General features: G+C 35.5%; 1 protein-coding gene across 2 annotated transcripts; it reads right to left on the reverse strand.

The window, feature by feature from the left end:
- Positions 1-1,352: 1,352 nt before the first annotated feature.
- LOC113528979 (phospholipase ABHD3) lies at positions 1,353-11,993 on the reverse strand. 2 transcript variants are annotated; one of them, XM_026917880.3, is made up of 9 exons: positions 11,806-11,993; positions 10,016-10,176; positions 9,736-9,918; positions 9,522-9,567; positions 8,390-8,502; positions 7,820-7,993; positions 7,176-7,224; positions 5,792-5,957; positions 1,353-5,706 (listed from the first exon to the last, which is right to left on the reverse strand). In XM_026917880.3, the coding sequence occupies exons 1-9, from the start codon at positions 11,821-11,823 to the stop codon at positions 5,492-5,494; spliced, it is 1,125 nt and encodes a 374-aa protein (XP_026773681.3). In that variant the 5' UTR covers positions 11,824-11,993; the 3' UTR covers positions 1,353-5,491. The 2 variants fall into 2 exon arrangements, with proteins under 2 accessions (XP_026773681.3, XP_026773680.3); XM_026917879.3 differs by lacking the exon at positions 11,806-11,993 and adding an exon at positions 11,204-11,623.
- Positions 11,994-12,048: the final 55 nt, after the last annotated feature.

Raw genomic sequence — 12,048 nt, forward strand, 5'->3', positions numbered from 1 at the left:
CTGGAGACTCCTTACAGAACTTCAACATAACAATTACATATTTCTCTTTGTTAAATAACAGCACCTTTTTTTTTTTTTAAATCCGTTTATTATTAGCCATAAATTTTATGGATGTTCCACCATACAAATCCCTGCAAATTAGCTATTATATTGGCTATTACGGTAGAAACAATAACATGTTAGAAAGAGCATATTAATATAAACCTGTGATTTGCTTTGGAACTACTGTCAGAGCTGCTGTTGTAGAAAATTAATCAACACAGAACAATCAGATTCAAGATTTCAACAGTGCTTTGGTATAAATATCTACATCCAAGTCACAGTAACAGATAAACCCAGTGCGTAACAAATAAACCCAAACTAACAACACAAATAACTGTAATGTTTGTCATGTCATTATTCAACATTAATCATTCATCGTTGAGGCTGGAAAACTTTATGTACCGTGTATTTAATAGCACCTCCTCTGGTAGTAAAAACCTTCACCAAACCTTTTTTTTTTCCTGTAGCTACTGAACAAGTCTTGCATAAACTTTCAGTTCATTCCAGCTGTGAAGCATGGTGGTGGGAGCATTGTGATTTGGAGCTGCTTTTCTGCTTCAATGCAGACAACCTGCCATCATTGAGAGAACAATGAATTTAAAATTTTGCATCATAATGGCCCTGAAAAGGGCTTAAAGAGTGCTGTTTATTTAAGAAATCCCAGAACTACTGATGAACAGAAACAGGTTTGTAGATCAATTCCTTGGTCTAAATGTAAAAGTAAGTGTGTTTTGTAAGTAAAGTACGTAAATAAATAAGTAAAGAAAGTTTCATAAGTAAGTAAGTAAGTAAGTGTTTCTCTTATGTGTTTTCTAAGTAAAATAAAGAACTACATTTGGTAAGAAAAGTAAGTGAATAAATAAATATGTGTGTTGCCTACGTAAGCATATTTCCTAAGAAAGTTAGTAAATAAGTGAGTATGTAGGTAGGTAAGTATGTAAGTGGGTTTTGTGAGTAAAGTAAGTACATAAGTCAGTAAATAAATAAGTAAAGTAGGTAAGTGAGTAAGTGTGATTGAGTAAAGTAGGTAAATATGCAAGTAAGTGTGTTTCGTAAGCATGCAGGTGTACATAGGTAAGTAGAGTAAGGAAATAAATAAGTTAAGTTAGTGGAATCATTGGAATCACAATTTTTAAAAAAATCCTTTTGTTGGAAAATGGATTTTTGTGTAAATTTATGTAAATTGTCCCATCTTCGACTGACAGATATGTTCAACACAGTTTCATTCTTAAAGAAATAGAAATTGTAGCTGGTGCTCCTGAACAGAAGCTCCACTTAGTCTTTAAAAAGAAAAAAAAAAAAAGACACAATGCTGCTTTAAGTGTTTTATTGATGCTTCAGTATTAGACTTCAGCGCACTATGGACATTTGACTATATTAAACTCAGAATAATGAAAACTTGGTGAGATTTTATACCAAGACCAAGGCAAGAGTGAAAAGCTTCATATACCAATACAGTGTGTACAGTACAGCATTCAACTGTAAATATAATTCTCTAGTCTACCTTCACATATCTTATGTGAACAGTGATTTTTCATGTGCGTTATAAGCCCCTGGTTGTCAAACACACACCTGTAGGTGGTAGATTCGACTCTTCCACTCTGACCAAAGTCAGCACAGTTATTATGGTCTCTGCTTACACAACTTCTGACTATATAAAAATAAATCTATAATCTGTTTCACATTTCACTGATGTATCATTATTGTTATTGTTAAAACTGTAAGTGGTCACAGATTAAAAATATAGCATGAACATAAACAAACTAAGCACCAGTACATACTATATAGGAGGTTAGTCCATAATTTTGTCTTTAGATCTCTGGCTCTGTTGGCTGACTCCAGATCAGCCAGTTGACAGGAAACACACACACCTGATTCAGGTCCAGATAGTAAAGGGAACATGGCTCAATTTGACACTTCTCACTCAATTCACACATCAGTGCTAATATACTGCAACGTTTATAGACCGAAATCAGTATTTAAAAGCAAAAAAAAAAAAGAATTCAGTCATTCAAAAGTCATTCAAGCTATAAGAAAATCATACTTTAGAATCAGTCTAATAAACTACAGGTAGCAACATTAACCTGTAGTCTGTACAAAGACAGTTAAGTGCTTTAATATTCGTGTCCTCCTTTACAGTGGCGCAATGACCCTTAATCAACATTCGGGTAATTCCATGATTTGTATCCTACTGATATTACATTTACAAACATTACAAATACGTATGTAAAGTGAAGGTCAAAGACATTTCAAACACAAGTAAAGTCACCTACATAACCAACCTATGTGCATGTTTCAGATAAATAACATAAAGAACTACAATCCTTCAAAACACTACAATCTAAAATACTTAAAGTGTGAATGTATTTAATATCTCATGCTTGTATCATGCTTTTCCATGATTCATCCATTACAGGTTATAAAAATGTACATTTTAGTTCATTGTTCGTTCAACAACTTTTGTTACCTGAACATATTCCCCCCTATGAGATATTTGGAGCATTCCACAATTCACATGTTCAACAGCAAGTTGGATCATCCAACCTTTCCTGAAGATCATGCGAAGAAGAAAAGTATGCTCTCTCATTCTTTTTCCTTTATTTTAAGTAATGTTGTGATTTTAAGTGACAAGGTCATTTTGAAATTATATCCTTGTTACCCAAATTATAGGCGGAAAGTAGATTATTAATTGAAAAAAAAACAAGGTCAGAAATCATTCAAATGTCTATAATGCCGTTACACAATTCGCATTAATGCTATTTAAGCACATTTTGTGCATCTGCTACTGTAATTCTGTTAAAAGCTCTGTTCCTTTCATTTAGGAGCAAAATGCCATTGTCAGTAAGGCAGTAAGGAAACCTTGGGGAAAGAAAAAAAAATTGTAAAAATGAGATGTTGCCTGAGATTGAGTAAAATGTTTCTTCTTTTTTTAGAATAACAAATCATTTCAGATTCACTTGTAAGAGCTCCAAGAGTGAAATGGCACTACAATCATCAGATCACCCATTTATATTTACTCATTTTGTCCAATTGACTTAGAAAAGAGGTGGGAAGCAATCCAAGCCCACAACTGGCGACTACGTCTTGCTCAAAGAAGCAACACTGGCTCTCTGGCAGGCCTGGGATTTAAACTCACAACTGTCTGCTGACTAGAAAAGCTTAGCTTAATTTCTGAAGTATCCTTGCCCTTATTATCCTGATTCCTATGCTCTTAAATCTGAGGTCATGTGGTTTCCTAATGCAGGACGCAGTGACAGCTCGATAGCATAACCTCTCTGACAAGTAACTTTGCAAAATAGGATAGTACAGGAGATGGGATACGCCAAAACTTTTGCACTAGGTTAGATTTCGTGTGGTTTATAGCACTGCACCTGGAGGTCTGTCTGGTTCAGAGGCACAGAAATGAGATGATGGAAATAAAGTCAATGGATGAAGGAAATAAAATCATTAATATTAAAAAAGGATCTTTAACATTAAAAAATCATAATACAAAAATGAAAAACAATATTATTAAACCCACAATAATAAGATCACTATAAATGATTGTGCAATAATAATAATAATAATAATAATAATAATAATAATAATAATAATAATAATATGTACTGTTTTGTAACTTTACTATTTTAAGGCAAGATTTCTTTTGGACCCTATTTTCTTCCTTCCTTCCTTACTTTTATTTATTTATTTTTTTTAAGAACAACCGTTTAAAAATTTCTTAAGTAGGAAGAAATCCGTGAATATAAATTATTTGGGAAATTGTCTAGGGTCTTAAAATAAATGTTCATGTCAATGAAAGACTATTCTACATTTTTTTTGTAAAAATCTGATTGTTGGTGCATTTCTATTGTCTGATTGCATAAAATAATCACTATTATATGATTTGTATTAAATAAACAGTGTAAAATAACTGTCAATTTAAGCCATGTCTAAATTCCTTCCCTTATCTGTTTCACAGAATGTAAAATTACATTTGTTATAATAACCACTTTCAACAACAGTGGAAACAAAAGGCTAAATAGCTAGTCAAGTTTGTTCAGATTGTAAAAGTATTGAAACTAACAGTACTTCACGATCATCCAAAAAAAAAAAAAAAAAAAAAAAAAAAAAAAAAAAAAAAAACACTCACTGGCCTTAAAAAACATCTTTCTGATACTGACATGAAGTGATATAAGGAACAATAATAATTGCCAATTAATGTTATATTTAGAATTAATTGAATGTTTCTTTTCACCTAGTGTACTAAAAAAAAGCCTATCTATACACAATTTCTTATATTACAGGGAAATTTCACTTAAAAATATGTTTATGCTTGTGCTTCCTCACAGACATGATGGAATGCTAAAATAAGAGGTAAAATATCTTGGCCAGAAGAGGATAGAGCTGACCTTTGTTTGTATCCCAAAAAGCATCGCACTGAACCACTCTCTCTACCAGATAACGATCTCGGCATTATGATGATTTTGGGAAATTGCGGCTTTTTAATAAAGCAGTTTCAGTTGAACAAGAAGTATAAGCAACGTCAATCAGAGAAAAGAGGAAACAGTGCGGCTTCACAAGGAGCTTCCCTATCCGTTCTACACAAGCTGGAGCTTTAATACGTGACCTTTGGTTGAACTTCGAGTCAATACCAGCCTGGAAAACCCTCCTAGACGCTGCTATAATGAAGGCTCTGTTGATGGACATGAGCTTCCATGCTGCGCACTCTCGGCTCCAGAATCAATCATTTCAGCTGCAAATCATCCACACGAGTGCTTTTTAAGAACTGGTACGTCCTTAAATAGTGTAATACGATACAGTTTAATTATTTTGCACATTTTTTGCACCGATTTATTTATTTTATTTTCGTTAACCGTGTAGCCTAAAAAAAAACATAAGCTGAAAATGTTGTAAAATTTGTAGCCAGTGTATGGCTGTTAATTGAAGTGGATTGTTTGCTGTTATCAGCATTTAATGGAATTAATAAAACAGCCTGAAAATTTTTTTCTTTCTTTTTTTTTTTTTGTAGAAAAGACGACTAGTCAGCTTTTTGAATTACTGGTCGATTGGTAAAAATTAATAGTCGTACAACAAAAGACGAAAATGTTGGACATCAAACATGTCTGGGGTAAATAAAAAATTGTGTATATTTGTTTTTCTGCCAAAATTTATACTTAAATCATAACACAATTTTTGGCAAACATTACAAATTTTTAATTTTGATCGTGCCTCTTCAGCCCACAAACTGAATCTCAATGGTAAACCCTCAGTCCCTTTTAAGAGCACAACATGGCATGCTGTAAAACATTTAGAGCATAAAGTGTCATTTTTAAGTGAAACTTCCTTCTAATCTGCTATCAAATAAGGTTTCAATACCTGAAATCTATGACTTAGAGGTGTATTGGTGGTTAATGGATTATAAATCCTACATGTACTGTAGTACTTAATCTGAGCTGCTGTGATGTTTGTGCTACTTGTCACTGCTGCTGCTGATGCTGCTGATGCTGCAGGCCTCCTTCAGGTCCTCCTGGTGCTCAAAAGCGGCTCGGACGAATTCACTGAACACTCGATCCATGTAGCCTTCACCGTGCGGGAAAAGGCCCTCGAGGAAGCCGATGTGTCCTCCGTGTGATGTCACCAAGAGAGCCACGTTCGGTAAGCGCTGAGCCAGAGCTACTGGGAAAGCTGTAGGGAGGGAAAGAAACCTCAGAAACAAGATCAATACACAATCTTTCACACAAACAAGCGATAATGGGTTTGTGTTTCTCACCGTGTTTGGGGGAAAAGGGATCATCAGCGGCGTTGAGGCACAGCACAGGGACAGCCATCTGGGGCAGTTTGTAACCCGGACTGGCATCCTGGTAATAATCAGTGCACGACTTGTAGCCAAACATCACAGACGTGAAGCGCTCGTCAAACTCCCGAATCGTACGCGCCTGGACACAGAGAAAATAATTTTTTATCAAGTATGTTTTAATTTTAGGTAAGAATAAAGACTATAAAGCAAGAATCAGACAATTATGCTTATACCACAGCGCTGCTGAATTCTCAAATCTGATTGGTCAGAAGTTGGTTCATTTTCATAGTAACACATACTTCCAAATACACAGCTCCACATACATACATATTAAAAAATATAAATCTTTTATACTGTAATTGCTGCTATGGTGAAGTTTTCTGTAAGGAAATGTCTGAACATTTTTGGAAGGAGTCTCCAGTGTCAGCGCTTTGTAACAGTCAGAGGTATAGCTGTAACTTTTCCAAACAGGGAAGTCTTCAAGATGCTTTGCAATTTCTCTTTAACATGACAAGCTGCATTTTTTTTTTTGTCTTATTAACTTCAGAGCAAAAAATACTGGTGTTTATAGCTGCTATAACATAAATGAGAACAGGAAATAACTTGTTTTGTGGACGTTCCACAGCTTTAAATGTAACTATAAATGGATAAAAAGTACCAGATGTTGTTCTGGCAATGTTCTGGAAATGTTATTTTTGGCAAATGCTATTGATTACTTTCCTATAAAAGTATGACATGAAGTGTTTCATTCCTTACTTCAATTAAAACGACATGGAATAGCAATATTTACAGCCGAGTGCAAAAGTTTGCATCCCTCCAGGTATTTTGAATGGGAAAAACTAAAATGTAGCCATATGTGACAGATTATCTATCTTATCTACAAATGATAAGAAGTTAAAAATGAAAAGTGGCTGGATCCTGGGAAGAGAAAATAATCTGAAACATAGCAAACTCATCAGAAATACAGTCAAAGATTCATCACAATCCTCTCAGTTGCAAGATTTGAAGAAGGCAGTGTTTGATATCTGGTCAGAGTTGCAAAGTTTTTCAGAGGATAAGAAAGACATTGGGGTTTAATTATAAAAAAAAAGAAGCAAACATCTGAACTGATTAGTTTTAGCACTATTAATATATTAATATTTACTATTTCACCATTTTATTGTTACTTGTGATAATGAAGAAACTTTATTATCTGTGAAATTAAAACTATTAAACCTGCCTAGTGTAAAAAAATAAATAAATAAATAAAAACCTCTGTCTTCTTCCTTTTGTCTTAAGGGTGTTGCTATCTTTCAATAACACTTTCTATAATACTGAATTACAGAAGCAGGATGATGTCAGGAATATGAGTGAATACCTTTAACACATAGTCTATGTCTATCACCTTCTCCAGGATCTTTCTGTGTCTGAGGACAGAGTGAGAAACAAGCATTATCACTGCTATTCACAGTTCTATTTAAAGATGTAATAGTCATTTTTTTTTAAATTTCTTACTAATACGCATAACCTGTAAAAATATGTAGAACATGATAAAAAAAAAAATAATAATAATGGCATAAGCACAAATGTATTACGTGGCTGAGAAAACCTGTTTGGAAAACTGCATTGTGGTCTGAATTGATTTCTGGGAGCTCATGTAAGTCATTATATAGACGCTCTCAAACGCCCCTTTACCCCGCCCCTAGTCAGTTTGAAATCAGCAAGCGCCCAGCGCAGCCTGATAATTCTCCTGTGAGGGGGAAAAAAACCAAAAAAAACCCCACTCTGGGCTTCGAAATACGAAATGCAGCAAAACCAGAATAAATATCAGCAGTGCTTTGTTCCAAAATGGAGTTATTTATTACTAGTGAAGAGAATGAAGCTGAAAGCAGAATTCTAGACCAGTATGTATGTAACGTATTGTTATTATACTTTCTATATTATTTCAAATTCACTATCCTATCTCATTGTTATTATAAAAGCAGTAAAAACAGATCTTGATTAAGAACAGATGGAATTAACCTGTTGATGGCGCGACACAGGTTACTGGTGAGGTGGCGATTGAAAAGCAGCTTGTTGATTGGCTGCTCCAGAGATTTGGAGGATTCGAACGAGTTCCAGCTCACGGACAGGGTGAGACCGGCGATCATCTTCGAGTCACGCCCTTTACGCGCCAGATAATTCAGCAACAACATCCTGAGGGTGAGAGTGATATCATATAGTTACATATCTTATTTTATTCTTTAAGCTCACACATGAGGATGCAGAAGAGAGACAAAAACAAATCATAGAATGATTTAGAAAATAACTATAATAGAGAAATGGTAGTAACAAAGAAAAAAGTTCCCCGGTCTGTACGTTTCCTGCGCAGCTAATTAATCAGCGAATTAAACGCTGAATCGAGATTTAGGGTTGGACTTTAAATACTAAAGGACTGAAATGCATGTTCGAGCAAGGAAAACAAAAAACATAGTTTATAAGCCGTAACAATGTACTGCTGTACACTAGCACCACCTGCTGGCCGTAAACTTAAATAGTCATCTTCAAGAGTATATTTGTCTCCATGGGCGTATGCGTGCGCTTGTTTCTCACCCGCCAAGAGACACCCCAGCTCCGAGCAGAGGGGCTTGTGGGTAGAGCTCTTTCACGTGATTGACAGCCGTCTCCACATCTTGAGTATTGGCAGCACAGAACGTAAGAGGAGTCTGAGAGAGAGAGAGAGAGAGAGAGAGAGAGAGAGAGAGAGAGGGAGGATACGATTAGGACAAAGTGAGTCAGATGAACTTTACGACATATATAGGTGGTGTCACGTAGTCTCTACAACTTTTTTTTGTTCCTGTGAGCTCTATAAAACCTGATGTAGATAAGATATAAACGTGTGTTACGCAAGTCAAACCGTGACTTAATTTACGACTGGTTACGGTAAACGAGTCTGACCCTCAGAAATTCTTCAACTATTAAAGATAGCTACTACCGTCAGAGTCAGCAGTAAGAGATAAAAAAAAAGGTAGTTATAGAATTTATAGTAGTAGAAGAATATATAGTAGTAAGTAAGGAAGAACACAGAAAGGCGTGTGCTGTTACAGGAAAATAGTCAGTGACAGGTGATGTGGTGTGTACAATACAAAGCTGAAGTTGGTTATTTTCCTTTAATAGCACATGCCGAAGAGAAACCAGAAAGAGTACACTTTTCCATCCTGAAGACTTTCTGCTGACACTGGAGACTCCTTCCATAAACGTTAAACAAGCATCTCCTCACACAGAATTTCAATCATATCAACCATATCAACATTTACATGTTGTTTATTTTAATCTGTTTACTCCAGGCATCTTCTTCTGTAAGTTGTTACTATAGAAACGGCAACTTATTACAATAAGAGCTATATAATATAATAATATAATATAAAATATGTTATGGAAAATTAATCACCAGAGAATTCAACAGTGCTGTGGTATAAAATACTAATAATAGTAACTAATAATAATTATAATCATTTGGGTTACCGAATATTTTGTGGTATTAAAATCTCAAGCCATCCTGGCGTTATTTATGATAACACAAGATCGCTGTATTTTGTCTCTAAAATTTTTTCTCTCCTTCTAGCATTTGCAGAATGTAAAGATTTAGTTAAAGGGGGAAAAATGCAAATCGTTTAGAGCCGAGAGCCTGAAAAAACTTCAACAGGAAAAGGGAAAAAAAATAGGGAAATAAAGATTAAGTTACCAGCAACTCTTCTCCTCCAAAACCTCGGTTATTCATCACAACGCACCTGAGAGAGAAAAGTTAGTGAGGACTGCAGTTTTGTCACAGAGTAACACAACGAGCCATGCCACACTCCATCATCCATCCTACATGTCTTCCTACAGATCATCTTTCCTACATGTTATTCTTCTCACATCTGTATACATGTCTATGTACAGACTGTCCACACTGTCACCTGTATCCGTGTCGAATGGCTTGCTGGACCATGTGCAGGACGTACGTCTGCTGGCTGTTTCCTGTCAGCCCGGGTAGGATTAGCACCGTAGGCCGAGAGGAGGATTGTGGGTAGTTTGTACTATCCGGGTTATCCGCCCAGTCCAGGGAGAGCTGACCGCCATCGCCTGTCCTGATCATCTCACTGAGAGACAGTTGGGAAAAAAAATGACTGTAAAATGGCAGTCTCTTCTATAAACATTGTAGGAAATACTGCATTTCGAAGGTCTTGAAGTCCATACTTGCGATATGTAACAGCAGGGCAGGACTTGATGAAGACACGCACGAGCGTCTGCACTCGGCCGCCCCAGCACCAAGGTGTAGGGCAAAACCGCTCCAACACAACGGGGCAGTGTGTGCGCAGGAACGCCCGGAATCCGTCAGCACACACCAACACCGGCACCTGCACGTGGGATGACAATAAGTGGAAAAAAAGTATTTAATAGAAATGGTGTAAAAGAATTCAATCACATACACATACACACACATACACAAACGTATGCACTCACTACTATCAATACACTACAGTAGCACTATACCAAGTAAACATAACAGTACAACCAATAAAACAACTACACTGTGGCTCAAATTAGTACAGTAAGAAAACGTTGTGCAAACTACAATATACAATACAATACAAAACAATACAATGAGGCACTACAACAACAATACAAAGCACTACGATAACGCTATAGCACAAATGATTACTACAACCACTTCACACATAACATACAATTACAACACAGTTGAAAACATCAATATATCAGCTTTACAATCCAAGTACACAAATCTGTACATTAATGCCACACAGCATTACACAATATACATCACTACAATGCCACTACAATATCACTACAGAGTTCTACACTATCACTAGAAAGCACTACAATCTGACCAAGACAACACTACAAACTAAAGGAAACAAAAATAAGTAAATAAAAATTGAAGGAGCGTTTTTTTTATGTAGATATAATATCGTTATCGTTATAAATTATGTTCCATAACACTTTTCTGAGATATTGTGGTTAGTTTTTAACAATCTGGAAGCAGCTGATTTTATATAAATGTTACCATTTTTACAGATTGTAAAAAAAAAATAAATAAAAAATACTCTATGGTATTTTTATTTCTGGTTTCTCAGTAACTTATCTTAATAATTTCAAGTGATAGAAAAAAAAATAAGAGGCTGACGAAGGAAGGAGTCATTATAACATTAAATGTAACTATAAAGAGATAAAAAGTAGGTTGTTTATTAAATATACATTTGTGATTGTTGGCTAAATTGCTGTGGGATGAGAGGATCCTACATCACACCAACCCCATGTTGATTACTTTCCTGTAACATCATGACACAGAATGTTTTATTCGTCAACACTAATATAAGACAATAAAAAAGAATAAAAATAATAAAAATAATTCATTTGACTGACCTGAGCCTTGCTGCTGCCATACAGGTACAAAAGTGAAGCTGTAAAAGCTCCTAAAACTACAGTACAGGGTGTAGAGGTGATGTACTTCTCACACACTCCCCACAGGTCAGAATGAAATAACGGCATTATTATTATTTTTAATAATTAGGTTTAATTTCTGCAGAGTGATAAACACACACACACACACACACACACACACAAAGCCAGTGACAGATAAACAACTTCCCCTTTCAGAAAAAGTGGGGCAAAGGGGACATGACAGCCTTCAACTGCACATTTCAAAGTTTTTAAACCAGACTATAGTGAAAAAAAGTTAATTATTAATTATGAATTTGCCAACCAACGTGCTTGACAAACAATACTTTAAAATAAAAACCTAAAATATTACTTATTAGACTACAAAACAGAATGAATAGAAATGTTTACTTAACGTTCCGGTATTTTCCAATCCGACATTTCTCAACATGTAGGGCACTATATAACATTCAGATATCCATTACGACATGCACTATCTAGTGCACTAATAAAGAAAGTAGGAAGCCATTTGCAACTCGGCGTCGACCGGAATAAGGAAAAGGACCCAAAGCTGTCCGTGAACTTGCCTTAATAAAAAGATGCATAGCGAAAATCTTCTCAAAATGTCGTTCAGAGAGCGGTTTTAAACAAAGTGTGAAATAAACATCATGAGTAAAAGAGGTACTTTTATGGTTTGTCCGAGAGAAAACACCTGGAAACCTGTAAAAACCTCAGGGTGTGCAGGGTGTGACTTGGAAAAGACCGGCGAGGTGATCATCTGTTCTTATGATCATGTCGCCCTCTAGTGGACTGGAGAACAACAGAAAAAT

Source organism: Pangasianodon hypophthalmus, chromosome 30, assembly GCF_027358585.1.
Source record: "Pangasianodon hypophthalmus isolate fPanHyp1 chromosome 30, fPanHyp1.pri, whole genome shotgun sequence".
NCBI lineage: Eukaryota > Metazoa > Chordata > Actinopteri > Siluriformes > Pangasiidae > Pangasianodon > Pangasianodon hypophthalmus.

Bases quoted from the DNA above. Each gene is read 5' to 3' on its own strand.
- LOC113528979 (XM_026917879.3), bottom strand. From the start codon at position 11,329: ATGCCGTTATTTCATTCTGACCTGTGGGGAGTGTGTGAGAAGTACATC. The intron at 7,225-7,819 runs GTTAATTCCATC...CTCTGTCCTCAG, and splicing joins CTGTGTCGCGCCATCAACAG to ACACAGAAAGATCCTGGAGA. The intron at 5,958-7,175 runs GTATTCACTCAT...CTCTGTGTCCAG, and splicing joins ACATAGACTATGTGTTAAAG to GCGCGTACGATTCGGGAGTT.